The sequence below is a fragment of the Scyliorhinus torazame genome, chromosome 14 (assembly GCF_047496885.1).
Source record: "Scyliorhinus torazame isolate Kashiwa2021f chromosome 14, sScyTor2.1, whole genome shotgun sequence".
NCBI lineage: Eukaryota > Metazoa > Chordata > Chondrichthyes > Carcharhiniformes > Scyliorhinidae > Scyliorhinus > Scyliorhinus torazame.
In genome coordinates this window covers 121,929,269-121,951,449 of record NC_092720.1, presented here as the reverse complement: position 1 = coordinate 121,951,449, position 22,181 = coordinate 121,929,269, and the positions used below count along the sequence as shown (strand labels likewise).

The 22,181-nt window shown below is 44.6% G+C and overlaps 1 protein-coding gene across 2 annotated transcripts in view; it reads right to left on the bottom strand.

Moving 5' to 3' along the window:
- inpp5d (inositol polyphosphate-5-phosphatase D) overlaps positions 1-22,181 on the bottom strand; it is a 212,564-nt gene that overhangs the window by 57,306 nt on the left and 133,077 nt on the right. For both annotated transcript variants that reach the window (XM_072474741.1, XM_072474742.1), the window contains exons 24-25: positions 8,793-8,886; positions 3,509-3,628 (exon numbers count right to left, since the gene is read on the bottom strand). In XM_072474741.1, the coding sequence (XP_072330842.1) occupies positions 3,509-3,628; positions 8,793-8,886 (214 nt within the window). The remainder of the gene's footprint in view (positions 1-3,508; positions 3,629-8,792; positions 8,887-22,181) is intronic.

Below are 22,181 nucleotides of genomic sequence, written 5' to 3'. Positions count from 1 at the left end.
AAGGATTGAAAAAGCAAAGGTGCAGGGGCTAGGGGCCCCAATCAGGTTGAGGGAGGTGATGGATTGCATAGGGTCAATGCAGGCGGGGAAGGCTCCAGGTCCGGATGGGTTTCCAGTCAAGTTCTATAAGAGGATTGGATCTGGGGCCCCTGCTAGTCGAGATGTATCATGAGTCTATGGAGAGCTTCTCCTCACACTGTCTCAGGCTTCGATATTGCTTATTTTAAAGAAAGACAACGACCTGGAACAGTGTGGATCGGAACGTCCGATCACATTGAATGATCACGGCAACCCGGATAGGGGATTTTGTGCTGGGGTGATAGGCGAGGACCAGATGGGATTTGTGAAGGGCGGCAGCTGTCGGTGAATGTACGGAGGTTACTTAATGTAATTATGATGTCCTCGGAAAGCTTAGGATGCGGAGAAAGCTTTCGATCAGGTGGAGTTGCCATACTTATTCGAGGCGCTGGAGCGGTTCGAGTTTGGGCAAGGATTTGGGAATGGGTTTGGCTGCTTTATAAAGCACCTAAGGCGAGTATTCGTACTGACAAGGTCAACTCGGAGTACTTTGGGTTGCACCAGAGGACAAGGCAGGGGTGCCCACTCTCCCTGGTGCTCTTTGCTCTGGCGATTGAACCATTGGAAATGGGGCTTAGGGGCTAGAGGGGGTGGAGGGGCATTGAGTAGGGAGGAGGGGCATTGAGTAGGGAGGAGGGGCATTGAGTAGGGAGGAGGGGGTGTATGGGTTGAACAGCAACTTTCTTTGCATGCGGATAATCTCATGTTGTACATTTCAGACCCGATCAGCTGCTTTCCGGGGTACAAGCTTAACATGGGGAAAAGAAAAAGTGTGTTGTTCCCAATTAATGCTCAGAGACAGGAGAGGAAGTTGGGGGAACTGCCGCTTCGGTTGGTAGTGGCGAGTTTGGGATGCAGCACGGAGTTGGGCCCAGCTGCATAAGTTAAACTTGGTGCAGTTGGTGGAGGGAATGAAGGCAGACTTTAATAGGTGGGATGTACTGCCATTGTCGTTGGCCGGTCGGGTCTATATGGCAAAGATGAGGGTGGAGATAGAATATTTGAGGGATTTGTTTGTTGGAGGGAGGTTTGCAGGCTTGGAGAAGGTGGAGGGAGCATACCAATTTCCAAAGAGGGATGGGGTCAGGTATCTGTAGGTTAGGGACTCATGAGGAAGGAGATGCCGTCTTTTCCGATGCCCTTCCCCCCCACCGCCGTGCTGCAGGATAAGCCCCTGTCTGATGAGGAAGTAGGGGAGGGCAAGGTTGTGGATATATAGGGGGAGCTGTTGAAGAGTGAAATTGGCCAGGCGGAGGTGGTTAGGCATATGTGGGAGGTGGAGCTGGGGGGTGTGTGCTGGGGGCTGGAGTACGTAGTGAAGTTTTGCGAAGAGCTAATGCATCCTCATTGTGTGCAGGGCTAAGCCTCATCCAGTTTAAAGTGGAGCACAGGGCCCACATGACGGTGTCTAGGAAGAGACGGTTCTTTTTGGGGGTGAAGGATAGGTGTGGGTGATGTGCGTGGTGGGATGGGGGTGGGGGTGCCTGTGAATCATGTCCATATGTTTTGGGTGTGTCTGATTTGCAGATGCAAGGTCAACGACTTGGGGGTGGAGGTAGCCCCGAGTCTGGAGGTGGCAATATTTGGAGCGTTGGAGGATCCGGGAATGCAGACGGGGAGAGAGACCGACTGTGTTGGCCTTTGCCTTCTTGATAGCCCGGAGACGGATTCTGTTGTGCTGGCGGGACTCGGAGCCAGCGAGGTCAGGGGTACGGGGGAGTCATTTGGCAGAGTTTTTACTTTTGGAGAAGTTCGCCATTCGAGGTGCGAGGGAGGGGTTCACCTCGAGGTGGAAGCTGTTTATTAACTTCTTTAAGGAGTATTGAGTCATCAGCGGGGGGGAGGTGCTTTGGGTGAAAGACTAGAAAAGGGAGGCCGAGTGGCGGGGGTGGGGGGGGGGGGGGGGGTTGTTTTTTCTATTGCAGCGATTGGCTTTTGTATTTCTTTGTTATGTATTTATTTGAATATGCCTTCAATAAAATGTTTTTTTTTAAATGTCTCTATGCTAGTTGTCTTAAGTACTCTCTTGTGGTAGTGAGTTCCACACTCTTAACTACTCTCTGATTAGAGAAGTTTTTCCTCAATTCCCAAGTGGGATTTATAAATGATTATGTTATATCTAGTGAACTCGCCAACATTGAGGGCATTTCAAAGTTTATTGGATAAGCATATGGATGATAATGGCATAGTGTAGGTTAGATGGCTTTTGTTTTATGTTCTATGTTCTATGAACCTTCGCTCTGGTCATGCACACATCTGAAAACATCTTCGCTATATCTAAATTAGTGAATATACAGTGATGAAGAGTGAATGTTCCAGGACAAGAACGTAACACAAAATACATCAGCCTATAACATAAAGAAAGCTGAAAATAAATAGGTGTGAAAAGTAAAGGGAAGTAAGTGCTGGTACAGAGTAAAGCTGAAACAAATGTACAACTACCAACATTGCAGAAGAAATCAATCTGATAAATAAACATAAATAAAGCACGATTGAAAGGCTCTGAGTCCAGGTATACAATGAGGCTAAGATGTAAATATAAGCGGAAACATTAAACTGGAAGAAAAGGGTTCAAATTGAAATTACAATCCATTCGGGGCGATCATAAATCTATATAAATAAATCAGTCATGATAAATTATAAATAAATATAAAACATACATTGGAACAAATACAAATGGAGCAGGAATAAATTGAGCAAGTGATAAAAGGTGAAGGCCATGTTCAGATGCACAGTGGTCTGAATGTATCTAAAAACATGTCTAATTAACTATCCTTAGCCTGTGCACCTTGGTCCAATGATCATCCCCACTTCACCTGGAGACCACATTTAGCCTTCGCCAGCCATGCGCAGCACCTCAGATGATCGATTAGTTGACTTTAAAAAGTCATGACTCCAACTCATTTGTTGCAAACACAAAACAAAACGCCTGTCCTACCAGCCGTATATCACCACGGAGCCGGTCTGTGCCACACATCTGGTAAAGTTGCAAAGTTGGAGCAAGGACAGCTCCATGAACATTCTGGACCCTGTAATTTCCTGGTCTTTGCACATTGCGGGTCTATGGTTAAGACTATTATGTTGTGAGCTCTTTCAGGACTTTCTCAGCTTTTTCTTTGCTTGATTTCTTAGGTTGGGCCAGCACGTAAATAGGACAGAGTGCGTAGTGACCCGAATGTGCCCTTGTGACCTTAGGAGGGGGGGGGAGGGGGAAGGATACATTGTTCTGTTCGCAGCATATCTGATAAGGACAGGGCCGCAAAGGCTCAGATTATGTTTTGTTTACGTGAAGATATAAAATGGTAAAGCCCGTCAGAGGGGTCAGGCCTTTCATCCTCTCTGTCTGGATTTGACTCATCCAGGGTTCAAAGGTGAAAGGCCCATTTCAGCTAGCATCTTGACTGCTTCAACCAGTTCTCAATGTAAGTACCTTGAGGGCTTGCTATCATCCTTGGAAGTAGTTTCTGGCAGACTCGGCAGCGGCACTCTGTCTCGGGCCTTGGCAGCTGCTTCTTCTGCTAACAGTTGTGGGGAGAGTTTTGGGGTTACCCTGCAGTGCAAAAGAGAAAAAAAACCAGATGTTATGCCACAGAAGGAGAATGTATTAGACTCAGAGGACCAGAATCAGTGATTTGGGTTGTGAAGGAACCTATACTTGGGATGAAAATGCCATCACCCAAATGAATGATTGTACTGTCCAGCAACTTGGTCGGAGGTCCAGCTGAATGCTCTGGTGACATAAGTTCAAATCCTATCACGGCAGCTGGGGAATTTAAATGTAATTTATTAAATAAATCTAGATAGAAATACGAGTCTCTTTAATAATGATTAAGAATGCAGTGGATTGCCATAAAAACAGGATTCACCAATCCCCTTCAGGAGAGGAAATCTGCTGGCATGCCAGGAACAACACCAGGCATATCGAAAAATTAAGTGTCAACCTGGTAAAGCTACAACACAGGACTACTTCCAGTCGCGAATAGTGATAGACAATTAAACAAGGCGACTCCGCAAGTATCTCCATCCTCAATGATGGGGGAACCGAGCACATCAGTGCAAAAGACAAAGCTGAAGCATTTTCAACAGACTTCAGCCAGAAGTGTCAAGTGGATGATTCAACTTGGCCTATTCCTGAGGGCTGCAGCATCACAGATGCCTACCTTCAGCCACTTCTATTTACTCCTTGTGATAACACAAAATGGTTCAAGACACTGGACATTTCAATGGTGATGGGCCCAGACAACACTCCAGCAATAGTACTGAAGACTTGTGCTTCAGAACCTGCTGCATCCTTAGCCACACTGTTCCACTATGGTTACAACACTGATATCTATCCAGCAATGTGGAAAATTTCCCAGATACGCCCTCTCCACAAACAAATTCACCTATCGCATATAATATGTTGGGCGTTCTTTGCAGTTTTATTGTGAATGGAGTTGAGTGAGATAATGAATGGGAGATATGAGTTTTGCTCGAAGGGCCATACCCTATTGACTATATATGTGATTTAGCATCAACAACATGTCCACAAGGATCAAGAGATCCTACAACAGAGGCAAAACACATTCAGTGGGTGAATTACCAAAGATGGGTACAGGAACACAATGCACCGTTGGCTGATTCCACAGACATCACACCGATGCGACAATTAAACCGGTGAACGTTCGCAGCTTGTGGATGCTGTATTGGGTATAGCTGTTGCTGAGGAGCTGCCATTAGGGGGAAAAGAGAAACTGTAGGGTCCACCAATCATAAAAGAAAAAGAAAAAGCAGACAAAATGGCGAGGATTAGTGGGAAGCCAGAGGATTGGGAAGCCATTAAAAGCAAGCAGAGCACAACTAAAAAAGCAATAAGGGGAGAGAAGATGAAATATGAGTGCAAGCTAGCTAGTAATCTTTCCATATATAAAAGGTAAGAGAGAGGCAAACATAAACATTGGACCACTGGAAAACAGGGCTGGAGAAGTAATAATAGGAAACAAAGAAATGGCAGACGAATTGAATAGTTACTTTGCATCAGTCTTCACGGTGGAAGACACCAGTGGGATGCCAGAGCTCCAGGAGAATCGGCGGCAGAGGTGAGTGCACTGGCCATTACTAAGGAGAAGGTTCTGGGGAAACTGAAAGGTCTGAAGGTAGATAAGTCACCTGGACCGGATGGACTACACCCCAGGGTCCTAAAAGAGATAGCTGAGGAGATTGTGGAGGCATTGGTGGTGATCTTTCAGGAATCACTGGAGGCAGGAAGGGTTCCAGAGGACTGGAAAGTGGCTAATGTAACACCACTGTTTAAGAAGGAAGGAAGGCAGAAGACGGGAAGTTATAGGCCGATTAGCCTGATTTTGGTCATTGGTAAGATTTTCGAGTCCGTTATTAAAGATGAGATCGCAGAGTACTTGGAAGTGCATGATAAAATAGGACTGAACATGATCGGCTTTGCCAAAGGGAGATCATGTCTGACAAATTTGTTCTTTGAGGAGGTAACAAGGAAGTTAGACAAAGGAGAACCAGTGGACATGATCTATTTAGATTTGCAGAAGGCCTTTGTCAAAGTGCTACATAGGAGATTGTTAAATAAGCTAAAAGCCCATGGTGTTAAGGGTAAGATCGTGGCATGGATAGAGGATTGGCTGACTGGCAGAAGGCAGAGAGTGGGGATAAAGGGGTCTTTTTCAGGTTGGCAGCCGTGACTAGTGGTATGCCTCAGGGGTCTGTGCTGGGACTACAACCTTTCACAATATACATGAACTGGAAGAAGGAACTGAAGGTACTGTTGCTAAGTTTGTAGATGATACAAATATCTGTAGAGGGACAGGTAGTATTGAGGAAGCAAGGGGGCTGCAGAAGGATTTGGACAGGCTAGGAGAATGGGCAATGAAGTGGCAAATGAAATACAATGTAGAAAAGTGTGAGGTTATGCACTTTGGAAGGAAGAATTTAGGCATAGACTATTTTCTAAATGGGGCAATGCTTAAGAAATCAAGCACAAAGGGACTTGGGAGACCTTGTTCACGATTCTCTTAAGGTTAACATGCAGGTTCAGTCGGCAGTTAAGATGGCAAATGCAATGTTAGCATTGATGTCAAGAGGGCTAGAATACAAGACCAGGGATGTACTTCTGAGGCTGTATAAGGCTCTGGTCAGACCCCATTTGGAGTATTATGAGCAGTTTTGGACCCCGTATCTAAGGAAGGATGTGCTGGCCTTGGAAAGGGTCCAGAGGAGGTTCACACGAATGATCCCTGGAATGAAGAGCTTGTCGTATGAGGAATGGTTGAGGACTCTGGGTCTGTACTCGATGGAGGTTAGAAGGATGAGGGGGGATCTTATTGAAACTTACAGGATACTATGAGGTCTGGATAGAGTGGACATGGAGATTATGTTTCCACTTATAGGAAAAACTAGAACCAGAGGACACCGTGCAGACTAAAGGGTCCTTTAAAACAGAGATGAGCAGGAATTTCTTCAGCCAGAGGGTGGTGAATCTGTGGAACTCTTTGCCGCAGAAGGCTGTGGAGGCCAAATCACTGAGTGGCTTTAAGACAGAGAAATATGGGTTCTTGATTAATAAGGGGATCAGGGGTTATGAGGAGAAGGCAGGAGAATGGGGATGAGAAAAATATCAGCCATGATTGAATGGCGGAGCAGACTCGATGGGCCGAGTGGCCTAATTCTGCTCCTATGTCTTATGGTCTAATCACTCTGAGAGTATGAGGTCCTTGTTATCTAACTGGAGAACACAGTATTAGATTGTTAGGCAGTACGCAACCTGTGAGTTATATCTGCAAGAAACTGCTATCGGCCCCAATAGGAAACAGAAATGTGTGACATCGCGTGGCAAAAATGTTTGATGGGACGACAAAATGGGCCACCCAACTCCAATTCGAAACCCAACTCCATCGCCAACACCCAGGACTTGTGGGCAGATTTGCGGGCAGGCTTCTGTGCCCCGTGAACCAGTCTCAGCAGTTACCACCGCGACAACCAAACATGACGGTGGTGTGAAGGACAGAATTAAGACTCTCTCACAGCCTTGGTGAAGGGGAAGTGGCAACGAAAAATGACAATGAAAAAGCCCACAGGGTTATAAAAATAGGGAAGGGAATACAATAGAGAGAAACAAACAGGATAACGAGAAAAGGAGAGAAAAAAAAGAGGGACGGAGGTCGAGAATTGTAATGCCCTTGTTGTTACAATTCCCTCGTCATGCCAGACTCTTGATGGGCAAGGTTCAGCATTGGAAGGTTGGCATGCCCGGTGGGTGAGACCATCTGACCAGTGAAAAGATAAAGGTTTTAGTTTTTTCTTACTGCAGATAACTTTGTGTTGAGGTTGAGAAGAAGGAAATGTTTGATGTGGGCAGTAAGATTATCACCCACAATTCATGGTTTTCTTCAAAGGGATCAGAAAAACCTCTACATAAAAAGCCCTGCAGTATTGGCACAGAGTGCAGAATGAGAGTGGATAAATCACGCATAATTGATGGCACTCTTGGAGCTAACATAAAGTGGTTTAAGCCAATCAAAGTACTCCCTCCACGTTGCCCCCTTTGCAATGCATTGGTCTCAGGGCAAAACAGGAGCAAAACCATTTGTAAACCTTTGCATATTCAAACATTTCATCTTGGGCGTGATCACATAAGAATTAAGCCAACTTTGAATTATTTCTGCTCAGTTACAACATGCACATCCTGGCTGTTTGATCATTCGCTTTCACTCAGTGCAATATTGTGACCTGTGTCACTGAAAGAACAAACTTCCATGGTAAAGAAACCAACTCCAGGCCCAATCCCCAGCCTCAACCCGCAATCCAACTTCAATCCCAACAACCCCAATCATCGATTGCATCCAATACCAGTCTAACCCACTCCCCAGCTCCAACTCCACTACAACATCAAACTCAGCCTTAACTTCAATTCCAATCCCAACTTCAAACCCAATTCCAGCGCCAAACCAAATCCCAATCCCAATCCCAAACCAATCCCAAACCCAATCCCAATCCCAAACCCAATCCCAAACCCAACTCCAAACCCAACTCCAAACCCAACTCCAAACCCAACTCCAAACTCCAAACCCAATCCCAACTCCAAACCCCAGAACCAATCCCAACTTCAAACCCCAGAACCAATCCCAACTCCAGAACTAATCCCAACTCCAAACCCAATTTCAAAACCAATTTCAGCCCTAAACCCAATCCCAGCCCTAAACCAAATGACAGCCCCAAACCCAATCCCAACTCCAAACCCAATCCCAGCCCCAGACCAAATCCCAGCTCCAAACCCAATCCCAGCCCCAAACCCAATCCCAGCTCCAAACCCAATCCCAGCCACAAACCAAATCCCAGCCCCAAACCCAATCCCAGCTCCAAACCCAATCCCAACTCCAAATCCAATCGCAGCTCCAAACCAATCCCAGCTCCAAACCCAATCCCAGCCCCAAACCAAATCCCAGCCCCAAACCAATCCTAGCCCCAAACCAAATCCCAGCTCCAAACCAATCCCAGCCCCAAACAAAATCCCAGCCCCAAACCAATCCTAGCCCCAAACCCAATCCCAGCTCCAAACCCAATCCCAGCTCCAATGCTAAACCCAGTTCAAATCCAATCCCAACTCAAATCCAAAATCCAAAACCCAAGCCTGACTTTAATCCCAATCTCCATTCCAACTCCAAATCTAATCCCAATCCCAACCTTAAAGCAGTAGCATTGGTTCTTACCTCCCTGGCCATTCCCAGGTTTTCGGAAACTCTGGAGTGTTTGTTTTGCTTTGTTTAACGGAAATCATTTCATCTTTTTCCAATTGTATAAAATCTGCAATTAAAAAGCAAAACAATGAATTACCGTTGAGCAGTGGACCCTTTACCACTTCATGGCCAGTTTCATTTTAGATTTTTTTGCATGACCAGGCATAACGGTAACTTAAAGCGGCCAACCTGGATGTGGCCTCAGTGGGACCGTTCAGAGTGTTGCACAACTGTGCAGCTTAGAGGGAATATTGCCACTGAGACAAAGGAATTTTATTACAGATGGTTAATGATAAATCTACTAAAGAATAAGAAATATAACTAAATTTCCAATATCATCAACATCACATTGGCCCGGTTTTTGCAGTTGAAATGACCATGAAATTGTCAGTGTTTGCTGTCAAACTATCAACTGGATTTTTACCAGTGTACTAAGTTCTTTATTACTGCTGAACAATCTCAATGATCCCGAAAAACTACTTTTATATTTGTGGAGTGTCAAATTTCTCCCTTGTGGTGAAAACATTCTATAGGTTTTTAATATAAAACTTATATTTTATAGTTTCTTTTTGCGATTTCTGCTTCTACTATAGTTCCATGTACATGGCCCAAACCTTATTTTGCTCTGCATTTTACTTCCTGGTTTCCTGTCAGTGAGACTTCTTCAATGTGATTGGCTGCTTCACTTTTCTTTATGATATCACTATTGAACCATACAGCTGATCCCAGAATAAAATCAATGCCAGGAAAGGTAAAATCTCTACAAGGTCCTTATGGGCAGCTTCCTTTAAGGTCAGCCACGAGGATTATCACTTCACTGCTGCCTGCAATATCTGGGCCATTATTTATTGAAACTCCTCCTTTAAAGTATACTAGTGGCTCAATGGGTAAAGGCACTGTGTATGTATTACTGAGCCATGCAGATTATAAAACACTTAGATTATGTTGTGATAACAGAACTCCGTTGGATCAGCAGTAGGGACAGTGCTCTGGGCTTGACTCTGAAATCATACCAAGTTCCAGCTCAGAGTTATTATCCAGTGATTCCTGCTGGAATCTGAATAAAGGGTTAAGACGGATTTGTGAGGGGGGGGGGGGGGGCTGTTGTGACAACAACAACTTACGTTTATTTAGTGCCATTAATGCAGTATAATAATAATAATAATAATAATCGCTTATTGTCACAAGTAGACTTCAATGAAGTTACTGTGAAAAGCCCCGAGTTGCCACATTCCGACGCCTGTTCGGGAGGCAGTTACAGGAATTGAACCCGCGCTGCTGGCCTTGTTCTGCATTGCAAGCCAGCTATTTAGCCCTGTGCTAAACCAGCCCCTATACAACATCCTAAGATGCTTTACAATGGCGATTATCAGACATAAATTGAGACTTTTTTCTTTATTCTTTCATGGGATGAGGGTGTCACTGACAAGGCCAGCATTTGTGGCCCATCCTTAATTGCCCTAATTACAGCACATAAACAGACCATTGAACTCAAAGATGCCCATGTCATAGGGCGCCACGGTGGCACAGTGGTTAGCATTGCTGCCTCACAGTGCCAGGGTCCCGGGTTCAATTCCGGCCTTGAGTGACGGCGAGGAGATTGCACATTCTCCTCGTGTCTGCTTGGGTTTCCTGCAGGTGCTCCGGTTTCCTCCCACAGTCCAAAGATGTGCAGGTTAGATGTATTGACCATGCTAGATTGCCCCTTAGTATCCAAAGATATGCAGGTAGGTGGCGATATGGGGTTATGGGGATAGGGCAGTGGAGTGGGCCTAGATAGAGTGCTCTTTCAGAGGGTCGGTGCAGACTCGATGGGCCGAATGGACGCCTTCTGCACTGTAGTAATTCCAAGGTTCTATAGTGTTTATGCTTCACATGATCCTCCTCCCATCCTACTTCATCTAACCTCATCAATATGCTTATCTAACTTCCCCGTAAGGTGGTTTGCTAGGCCATTTCAGAGGGCGGTTAAGAGTCAACCACATAGCTGAGTGTCTGGAGTCGCAAGTAGGCCAGTCCAGATAAGGACAGCAGATTGCCTTCCCTAAAGGACACTAGTGAACCAGATGGGCTTTTATGTCTACCTTTCAATTCCAGATTTATTAACTACATTTTAAATTCCACCAGCTGCCGTGGTGGGATTTGAACCCATATCCCCAGAACATTAGCCTGGGTCTCTGGATTACTAGTCCAGCACATTACCACTATGCCTCCATTTCACCAAATCCCAAGGAGGAGATATTTTAGATAAGTGACCAAAAGCTTGGCCTCATAGGTAGGTTTTAAGGAGCCTCTTCAAAGTAAGAGAGAGAGGCGGAGAAACAAAGAGCTTCAGGCTGGGAATTTCGGAGTTTATCATAGATTATCATAGAATTTACAGTGCAGAAGGAGGCCATTCGGCCCATCGAGTCTCCACCGGCTCTTGGAAAGAGCACCCTACCCAAGGTCAACACCTATAACCTATCCCCCATAACCCAGTAACCCCACCCAACACTAAGGGCAAGGTTTAGGGCCTGGTCGACTGAAGGCAGAGCTAACAGTGGTGGGGAGAAGAAAGTGGATTATGCACCAAATGCCAAGGTTCCTTGAATCTTTCAACCCTCCATTAGCTGATACTCTAAACATTTTTGTGGAGAATGGCCCCTTGGCGGAAGGACTCCCAGTGCCCATGGAATCCATACTCCAACGAGGATATTCTTATGGGAGTGAGGTTAGAATCTCCACCAGAGATTATTGTCAAACTGTTTGAGGTAATGAGCTGGGATCAAACTAAATGCAGTGTTTTATCTTCCTGGTCTAATCACCCTCTAGTGCTCCATCCCTTCAGGCTCTCCCGCCACACTACTTTCCTCAGCATAGTTCCTTGGAGTTCAGTTTGGTATTGTCCTTGCACCATTGCACCTTTGCTGTGGATCCTATTTAAAACCGGGCTAAGACCTTGGTTAACTTGCAAATATCTGACTACAGTCTTGCACCACATTTGACCTCAAGTTTTCGGTTTATGGATAGAACAATGACCAGTCAGCTTTATAGCTACACATTGTTCAGTGACCCCTGAGAATAAGTGCTAAGGATCTGAGGCTTCACCATCGAATCTCTTGCTCTTTGCAAACCCAGACACATCTTCATCTGGATTTTCCCTGCCCTGAAAGGGTATCTTTGAGCCCCTCAGCACAGTGGCCTACTGCAATAAAGTGCTGTTGGCACTTCGTAAATATATACCAGCATAACAAAATCCAAAACATCCCCTTTCCATAACTAACAACAAATAACTTTGTATGCATGATCATGTGGAACTGTGAGTTATCCAAGTCACCCACTATACACCAACTGTTCCTGACTTTCATTAATCAATGCACATGCCTTGCAGACATAGCCATTAAATAGTGCAGGTCTCTTCGTTTCTTAAAATTTATTTTAAAATTTTCCAATTAAGTGGCAATTTAGCATGGCCAATCTACCTACGCTGCACATCCATAGTCCATAGAAAATACAGCACAGAACAGGCCCTTCAGCCAACGATGTTGTGCCGAACCTTTCTCCTAGATTAAGAACAAATCAATCTACACGCCAGCATTCTATCGTAATCCATGTACCTATCCAATAGCCGCTTGAAGGTCTCTAATATTTCTGACTCAACTACTTATACAGGCAGTGCGTTCCATGCCCCCACTACTCTCTGGGTAAAGAACCTACCTCTGACATCCCCCCTATAACTTCCACCATTCACCTTAAATTTATGCCCCCTTGTAATGGTTTGTTCCACCTGAGGAAAAAGTCTCTGACTGTCTACTCTATCTATCCCCCTGATCATCTTATAAACCTCTATGCAAGTCACATCTTTGGACTGTGGAGGTGAGACCCATGCAGATACGGTGAGAATGTGCAAACTCCGCACGGACAGTGACCCTGGGCTAAGCTGGAGTCCTCAGCGCTGTGAGGCAGCAGTGCTAACCACTGCACCACCGTGCCGCCCAATCGTGCAGGGCTCTTAATGGTATACATGTCATTGGCTATCATGTGAAGGGCAGCACGGTAGCATTGTGGATAGCACAATTGCTTCACAGCTCCAGGGTCCCAGGTTCGATTCCGGCTTTGGTCACTGTCTGTGCGGAGTCTGCACATCCTCCCCGTGTGTGCGTGGGTTTCCTCCGGGTGCTCCGGTTTTGTCCCACAGTCCAAAGATGTGCGGGTTACGTGGATTGGCCATGATAAATTGCCCTTAGTGTCCAAAATTGCCCTTAGTGTTGGGTGGGGTTACTGGGTTATGGGGATAGGGTGGAGGTGTTGACCTTGGGTAGGGTGCTCTTTCCAAGAGCCGGTGCAGACTCGATGGGCCGAATGGCCTCCTTCTGCACTGTAAATTCTATGATAAAATTCTATGATGTGGTTGATGTTCCTTCTTCAGGGAGTGTTGTTCCTGTGGCACCTGTAAATGCAGTGGTGACTGTTGTTGTTCCATTTCCATTGGGGGATTAGTTATTCTTTACTCTATGCAGCTGGTGAGACCTCATCTTCCTGATCAGCCGCCTGCGGTGAAAGAAGAGCCTCTCTAGCTGCTCGTATAAACCTGCGGTTGAACTTGTATATTTAGTCATTTATTTCCACTGCATACGATTGAGGAAACAATTTTGCTCTGCATGTCTCAGTTATTATGTGGGCTGTTTCCTGTTGAAAGCATTGAACGTCTGTATCCTGAAAGGGTTCCCCAACTCTGGCAATAGTTTGGCAGTCTTGTGAAAATGAAATTCATTTTTCCATTGTTTCACCGAGATACTACTTCTGGCTTCAGCAGCTTTTTTGTTATTGGAAGAGTAGTTTGGGTGTAATGTCACATCTGCCTTCGGACTGGACTACTTTCCATGCCTTCAGTCAATTGTGTTTCTCCACTCTAGGATTGTCTTGGATTTATCAGTGCTAGATTTGGTTGATTTCTTGGTGATTGCTTTGGCAATTTTCACTGCGGCCTCAGCCTTTCCATTCAACTGGAGATAGTGCTGAGATGATGTATATTGTTAAATTTCCCAATCCTTGTGAAGCGGCTGAATTCTTCACTCGTGAACTAAGAGCCATTATCACTCATCAGAATATTTTGAATGCTGTCCTTTCAAGCATTCTACTATCTCTCCTGTAGTCATTGAAGTCTACCTGATGTCATGTGAGAGTACCTTTAAGAAATGGGGGTTTATAAAACAGCTATAATGGATGTACCTTTAAGAAATGGGTGTTTATCAGTGATGTCAGAGTGTGGGTGGAGGTGGGCTGTCTGTCTGCTTTTACTTTGGGCTTGCAGCTACAGGTGTGTTTAGTTTTAGATTTGGCGAAGCTGCAGTCACAGCAAGATGTGTATGAATCTCTTCAAGCTTATGAATGTTCATTTGGTGATTTCAAAGTGGTAACTGTGCTCAGTAGTGAAGTTAAACCTGATGACTTTCTGTAAAAAAGGTTATTTTTGTCTTATGGATGTTGCAAGAAAAGATTATGAGTTACTTAGAGAGTACTGTATTTTTGAGGGATTTATTGGTGTTGATAGTTGTTAAGATGTTTACTGTGGGTTTATAAAGTGTTAACTAGTTTCATAAAGAAACATTGTTTTAATTTAAAAGTACTGTAGATTTCTGTTGCATCACACTTGCAGAGTCGGCCCGTGTGCTCCCCATAACCACAATCTATTAAAAGTTGTGGGTCAGGTGAACTCCATGATACGCTTTGGGGTTCTCTAAACCCTGGCCCATAACACTGGTCTACTTCCCAGTAGTCAAAATAGTAATCTACAGTGACAAGACAATCAGTTCCTGCTATAGGTACAAATTTACTCCCAGCTTCATCCATTATCTGGGGTGTCATCAATGGCTCTCTAGCTTGTTCTGCTTGGATCTCGCTACACGCACCACACTGGTCAATGTGGTCTTTAATTTCTGTGCTCAGGTTTGGCCAGTGGAGCACTTTGCTTGCCTTTCTCCGAGTTGACTAAATTTCTTTATGGCTTGCGTGGATGTGTTTCAGCATCCCTCCTCTTAGTTCCTTAGAGATGATAACATTATATCCTTTGTCCAAGATACCATTGGGCTGTCACTTTATTTCAGAATTCCTAATATGTTCTTGTGGCCACATGTGTGTCCTTGATGTTCTCAAGCCATCCTTAATCCTTGCAGCATTTGGATAGTTGCATTTTATTGGATAGTTGGCTTGATTTGAGCAAGGGCATGTCTATCCGATTCAAATTCTCTGCTGGGTTGTTGACTTCCAGAACATGTCAAGCTGCTGCTTCACATTGAACCTGGAATATTTCACGTTCTGTTATAAAATCCTCACCTTTCTGCATGGGGAGTGCTGCTCTCCACAGCATATCAGTCATGTACAACCACTTCCCTTGCTTGTGTCTCATGCCCAGGTGATATCTCAGCAAATGAAGTACCATTCTTTGCTTTGGAGCACATGGTAGAGGTGTGACGTAGCTTGTGGTCAGACACCACTGTCACTTTGTCTCTTCCAAGCAGGTACTGATGAAAATGCTCACAATTAAAAACAAGGGTCAGGCACTCTTTCTTGATTTGGATTAGTCGTTTTCTGTTTGCGTTAGTGTCCTGGATGCAAATGCGGCTGGTGATCCTTGCTGCATTGGGGTTGCTCCAAAGCCTGTCTCACTGGCGTCACACTGCAAGGTGAGTTCATCATTGACGTCATGCTGCTTCAGTACTGGTGTTGTCATCACTAATTCTTTGACTTCAGTGAATGCTTCCCAATATCACTGCACATTCTTGGCAGTGACCTTGCTTAGTGGTTCACACCAATGACAAATAGGGCAAATATTTTGCGAAATAGTTCACAAATGCAACAAATCGTTGCACTGCTTTCACATCTGTTGGTAGCTGCACCACTGCTAAAGTGCTCACCTTTTCAGGATCTGGGCAAAGACCTTTTACTGTCAATACATGGCCTGTGTGCTTGACTTCAGCCAATAAAGTTGCAGTTTTTTTCTTGTTCAGCTTCAGATTCATCTGGTGAGCTCTCTCTAGCAATCTTATTAAATTCTGATCGTGGTCAGCTATGGTTTCTTCCATTGCGTCCCCATATCAGTAGACTAGTAGATCATCCACTGTTTCCACTCTGGGAAGATCACTGACAGCCTTACGGTGTCTGGGTTGATACTCTTCTGGAGCCGCGGAAATGTCAAACAGCAATGCGCGACCATCTGTATCTCCCGCACGGTGTCCAAAATGAAGTCAGAAAGCTGCTTCTTTCATCCAGCTTCACTCGGCAGTAACCACCCTTTGCATCGAGGGTAGTAAAGATCTTTGCTGTGGCAAAATTCCTTCGGCTTGGGATAGTGAGATCTCGTCAAGGTTTTATTTTGATCCTTTTGGTCGAAGCATGCTCGCAGCTTTACAGGTTGTTTCACTGTGACCATGCTGCTAATCCAGTCTGTTGGAGTTGTCACTTACTTGACCTTTCCTTCTTTTCTAGCTTTTCAAGCTTGTCTTTTCGGCTTGACTTGAGGAACTCTTCTCAGCAGATGCTGAACTGATCTTACACTCTTTGACAAGATACTCTCCAGGAAGACATTCAAACATTTCAATTAAATAACTATTTTTAATTTGTTGTCAGATCAAGAGGGATAAATACTCAGTTTAAAAAAAATCTAATTAAATAGTACACGGGGATTGGATTTAATCTGACACAAAAACATCTTTTGAAAGTTTCATTTCAAAGGTTTAATTTAAAGGAATAATTAATGGCAGGACAGCTCCAAGGCGTGGTCTGCTCCTCTTGCTCCATGTGGCAGGCTGGGGACAGCTCCAGTCCCCAGGGTCAGCATGTGTGCAGGAAGTGTCTCCAGTTGCAGCTCCTGGAAGCTCAAGTTTCAGAGCTGGAGCGGCGGCTGGAGACACTGTGGAGCATCCGCGAGTCGGAGAGCATCGTGGATCGCATGTATAGAGAGGTGGTCACACCGCAGGCTCAGACTCCGCAGGCAGGAAGGGAGTGGGTGACCACCAGACAGAGCAAGAGAGTGAGGCAGGTAGTGCAAGAATCTCCTGTGGCCATTCCACTGCAGAACAGATATACCGCTTTGGATACTGTTGAGTGGAATGGCCTCTCGGGGGAAAACAGCAACAGCCAAACTTGTGGCACCACGGTTGATTCTGCTGCAGGGGGGGAAGGGTGATAAGGGTGACAGTGAAATAGTTATAGGGGATTCAATTGTAAGGGGAATAGACAGGCGTTTCTGTGGCCGCAAACGAGACTCCAGGATGGTGTGTTGCCTCCCTGGTGCGAGGGTCAAGGATGTCTCGGAGCGGGCACAGGACATTCTGGAGGGGGAGGGTGAACAGCCAGTGGTCGTGGTACACATCGGTACAAACGACATAGGTAAAAAAAGGGATGAGGTCCTAAAAGCAGAATACAGGGAGCTAGGAAGGAAGTTAAGAAATCGGACCTCGAAGGTAGTGATCTCAGGACGGTGTGCCACGTGCTAGTCAGAGTAGAAATGTCAGGATATATAGGATGAATACGTAGCTGAAGGGATGGTGTCAGGGGAAGGGTTTCAGATTCCTGGAGCATTGGGACCAGTTCTGAGGGAGGTGGGACCTGTACAAACTGGATGGGTTACACCTGGGCAGGACTGGAAATGATGTCCTAGGGGGGCTATTTGCTAGAGCGGTTGGGGAATGTTTAAACTAATGTGGCATAGGGCTGGGAACCGATGCAGGAAGTCGGAAGGTAGTAAAAAAGGGACAGAAACAAAAGGCAGTAAGGGGGAAAGTGTAAGGCAGAGAAGCCATAGTCAAAAATCAAAAAGGGCAACAGTACAAGGGACAGTACAGGGGAGCTCAGTGAATAGGTCCAGTAATACTAAAAGGAATAAAACGGGAAGTAAAAACATAAATCGAAAGCGACGCGGCAGGTTGTTACAGGAAGATATGGGTTCAACGACAAGGAAAATTAGGAGAAAAGTTAAGAGGAAAAATAACTTAGGAGAGGTTACAGACCAAGATGTTAAGATTCAAAATAGAGGTATAAAAGCCAACATAAGTGTACTTTACCTGAATGCTCGTAGTATTCGGAATAAGGTAAATGAGTTGATGGCGCAAATCATCGTGAATGACTATGATTTAGTGGCCATTACTGAAACATGGTTAAAGGATGGTCACGACTGGGAGTTAAATATCCGAGGGTATCAAACTATTCGGAAGGACAGTGGATGGTAAGGGAGGTGCTGTAGCTCTGTTAATTAAGGATGGCATCCGGGCAATAGTAAGGGATGACATCGGTGCTATGGAGGATAAGGTTGAATCCATTTGGGTGGAAATCAGGAATAGTAAGGCGAAAAAGTCACTGATAGGAGTAGTCTATAGGCCACCAAATAGTAACATAATGGTGGGCAGGCAATAATCAAAGAAATAACTGATGCTTGTAGAAATGGTACAGCAGTTATCATGGGGGATTTTAATCTACATGTCGATTGGTTTAACCAGGTCGGTCAAGGCAGCCTTGAGGAGGAGTTTATAGAATGTATCCGCGATAGTTTCCTAGGACAGTATGTAATGGAACCTACGAGGGAACAAGCGGTCCTAGATCTGGTCCTGTGTAATGAGACAGGATTGATTAATGATCTCATAGTTAGGGATCCCCTCGGAAGGAGCGATAACAATATGGTGGAATTTAAAATACAGATGGAGGGTGAGAAGGTAAAATCAAGCACTAGTGTTTTGTGCTTAAACAAAGGAGATTACAATGGGATGAGAGAAGAACTAGCTAAGGTAGACTGGGAGCAAAGACGTTATGGTGAAACAGTTGAGGAATGGTGGAGAACCTTCCAAGCAATTTTTCACAGTGCTCAGCAAAAGTTTATACCAACAAAAAGGACGGTAGAAAGAGGGAAAATTGACTGTGGACATCTAAGGAAATAAAGGAGAGTATCAAATTGAAGGAAAAAGCATACAAAGTGGCAAAGATTAGTGGGAGACTAGAGGACTGGGAAATCTTTAGGGGGCAACAGAAAGCTACTAAAACTATAAAGAAGAGAAAGATAGATTATGAGAGTAAACTTGCTCAGAACATAAAAACTATAGTAAAAGTTTCTACAAATATATAAAACAAAAAGGAGTGGCTAAGGTAAATATTGGTCCTTTAGAGGATGAGAAATGTGATTTAATAATGGGAGATGAGGAAATGGCTGAGGAACTGAACAGGTTTTTTGGGTCGGTCTTCACATTGGAAGACACAAATAACATGCCAGTGACTAATGGAAATGAGGAAATGACAGGTGAGGACCTTGAGATGATTGTTATCACTAAGGAGGTAATGATGGGCAAGCTAATGGGGCTAAAGGTAGACAGGTCTCCTGGCCCTGATGGAATGCATCCCAGAGTGCTAAAAGAGATGGCTATTGAAATTGCAAATGCACTAGTGATAATTTACCAAAATTCACTAGACTCTGGGGTGGTGTCGGCAGATTGGAAATTAGCAAACGTGACACCACTGTTTAAAAAAGTAGGTAGGCAGAAAGCGGGTAATTATAGGCCAGTTACCTTAACTTCGGTAGTCGGGAAGATGCTGGAATCTATCATCAAAGAAGAAATAGCGAGACATGTGGATGGAAATTGTCCCATTGGGCAAACGCAGCATGGGTTCATAAAGGGCAGGTCGTGCCTAACTAATTTAGTGGAATTTTTTGAGGACATTACCAGTGCGGTAGATAACGGGGAGCCAATGGATGTGGTATATCTGGATTTCCAGAAAGCCTTTGACAAGGTGCCACACAAAAGGTTGCTGCATAAGATAAAGATGCATGGCATTAAGGGTAAAGTAGTAGCATGGATAGAGGATTGGTTAATTAATAGAAAGCAAAGAGTGGGGATTAATGGGTGTTTCTCTGGTTGGCAATCAGTAGCTAGTAGTGTCCCTCAGGGATCAGTGTTGGGCCCACAATTGTTCACAATTTACATAGAGGATTTGGAGTTGGGGACCAAAGGCAATGTGTCCAAGATGGCAGTCGACACTAAGATGAGTGGTAAAGCAAAAAGTGCAGAGGATACCGGAAGTCTGCAGAGGGTTTTGGATAGGTTAAGTGAATGGGCTAGGGTCTGGCAGATGGAATACAATGTTGACAAATGTGAGGTTATCCATTTTGGTAGGAATAACAGCAAAAGAGATTATTATTTAAATGATAAGATATTAAAACATGGGTGTGCTAGTGCATGAGTCGCAAAAAGTTACTTTACATGTGCAACAGGTGATTAAGAAGGTGAATGGAATTTTGTCCTTCATTGCTAGAAGGATGGAGTTTAAGACTAGGGAGTTTATGCTGCAATTGTATAAGGTGTTAGTGAGGCCACACCTGGAGTATAGGTTCAGTTTTGGTCTCCTTACCTGAGAAGGGACGTACTGGCACTGGAGGGTGTGCAGAGGAGATTCACTAGGTTAATCCCAGATCTGAAGGGGTTGGATTACGGGGAGAGGTTGAGTAGACTGGGACTGTACTCATTGGAATTTAGAAGGATGAGGGGGGATCTTATAGAAACATATAAAATTATGAAGGGAATAGATAGGATAGATGCAGGCAGGTTGTTTCCACTGTCGGGTGAAAGCAGAACTAGGGAGCATAGCCTCAAAATAAGGGGAATTAGATTTAGGACTGAGCTTAGGAGGAACTTCTTCACCCAAAGGGTTGTGAATCTATGGAATTCCTTGCCCAGTGAAGCAGTAGAGGCTCCTTCATTAAATGTTTTTAAGATAAAGGTAGATAGTTTTTTGAAGAATAAAGGGATTAAGGGTTATGGTGTTCGGGCCGGAAAGTGGAGCTGAGTCCACAAAAGATCAGCCATGATCTCATTGAATGGCGGAGCAGGCTCGAGGGGCCAGGTGGCCTACTCCTGCTCCTAGTTCTTATGTTCTAAACCCTGTCGTCATATCTCCGTACTCCTCTCGGATCTGTTCAGCAGTCAATGGTTTTGTGTGCTGAGACACGTTGTAAATCTCTGTTGATGCGTTCAGGATTACCAGTCCAAGCTTTAGACTTGCTCAGGTTAGGATGAGTGGCTGTTGCACATCACCTGTAATCTGGAACTCCAGGCCCCTCATTTTTGCCATTGCATTGGGCTCACAGATGAATTTGTCCTTTCCATATGAGTATTGTGACATCATATAGTCTCAACATCACTTTCAAGGGTTTTATTTTTGGAACGCCATGTTGAGCCACTTTAGACAGGTCTGTTAAAGTCATGTTTCGCACCAATATCTATCTGAGACGTCGTGTTCATTTGATGCTCTCCTTCTGCAGTCATTATTCTAATAGCCCCAAACCATTTATCACCTATAGTCTCGATGGAACCAACCTGTTGTATGGTGTACGGTGCTTCATCAGAATCTTTGACTGATATCTCTCCAGTGGGCATCTGTATGGGCTTGTTTTGCTTCTTTCTAGCCAAACACCGGTGTGTGAAATGATTAGGCTTCTTGGTTTCCCCACACTGGACGATTCTTCTTTTCCTTTGCATGATGTCCTCTGCAGTACTTGCATCCTGCCCTTTGTCTGTGATTGTCCTGCTCTTTTGGTTTGGAATATCTCTCAGCAAAATGTAGCTCCTGCTCAGTTCTGCCATACATGTGCGCTAATTGACTCTTTACAACCTCTGTGTTTCTGCACACATCTATCGCTTCCTTGAGAGTAAGTTTCTTCTTTCGCAGTAGACTTGCTCTCACTGTCAAGTGTCTTATATCTAAGACAATTCTATCTTTAATGAGATTATCTTTTAGTTGCCTAAATTCACATTATTCTGTAAGCTATGCTATTGCAGTCACATGCTGATCAATGGACCTCTTTTCACCTTGAGTCCTAATGTTGAACACATACCATTCATAGGTTACATTCACTTCGAGATCAAAGCACGCCATCAAGGCTCTCAAATTTCTGCAGTCTGTTTTTTTCTGTTCTTTGGATAGATTGAGGGCGGAATACAATTTGTATCACTCTGTCCCCAGCAGTGGGTTAAAAATGTTGCGACTCGTATTGGCTCTGGCTGGTTAACTAAATATGTCGCAATGCCGTGGTTTTGCCATTGCAAGTGGAAAAATTACCCGTTCTTCTGTATATCTCCTTACATTTCGACAGGAGCTGGGAGAGGAAAATTTCCAGCCATCTTTGTCTCACTGAATATCTTACCTGCCCCCTTCAGTTTGCGTTAGTTTTTCCTTCTGTGTTTTTTTTTCAGCAGCTTGGAATATTTCAGTGCTCCTCTTTCAGCAGCTGAGGCTTCTCTTCCAGTTTTCAAAACTCAATCTCAGCTCCACATTTGACACCATTTTACAAGCTCAAAGACTTAAAGTCTTCCTAATGTAACCTCTTTGCTGAAGTGAACG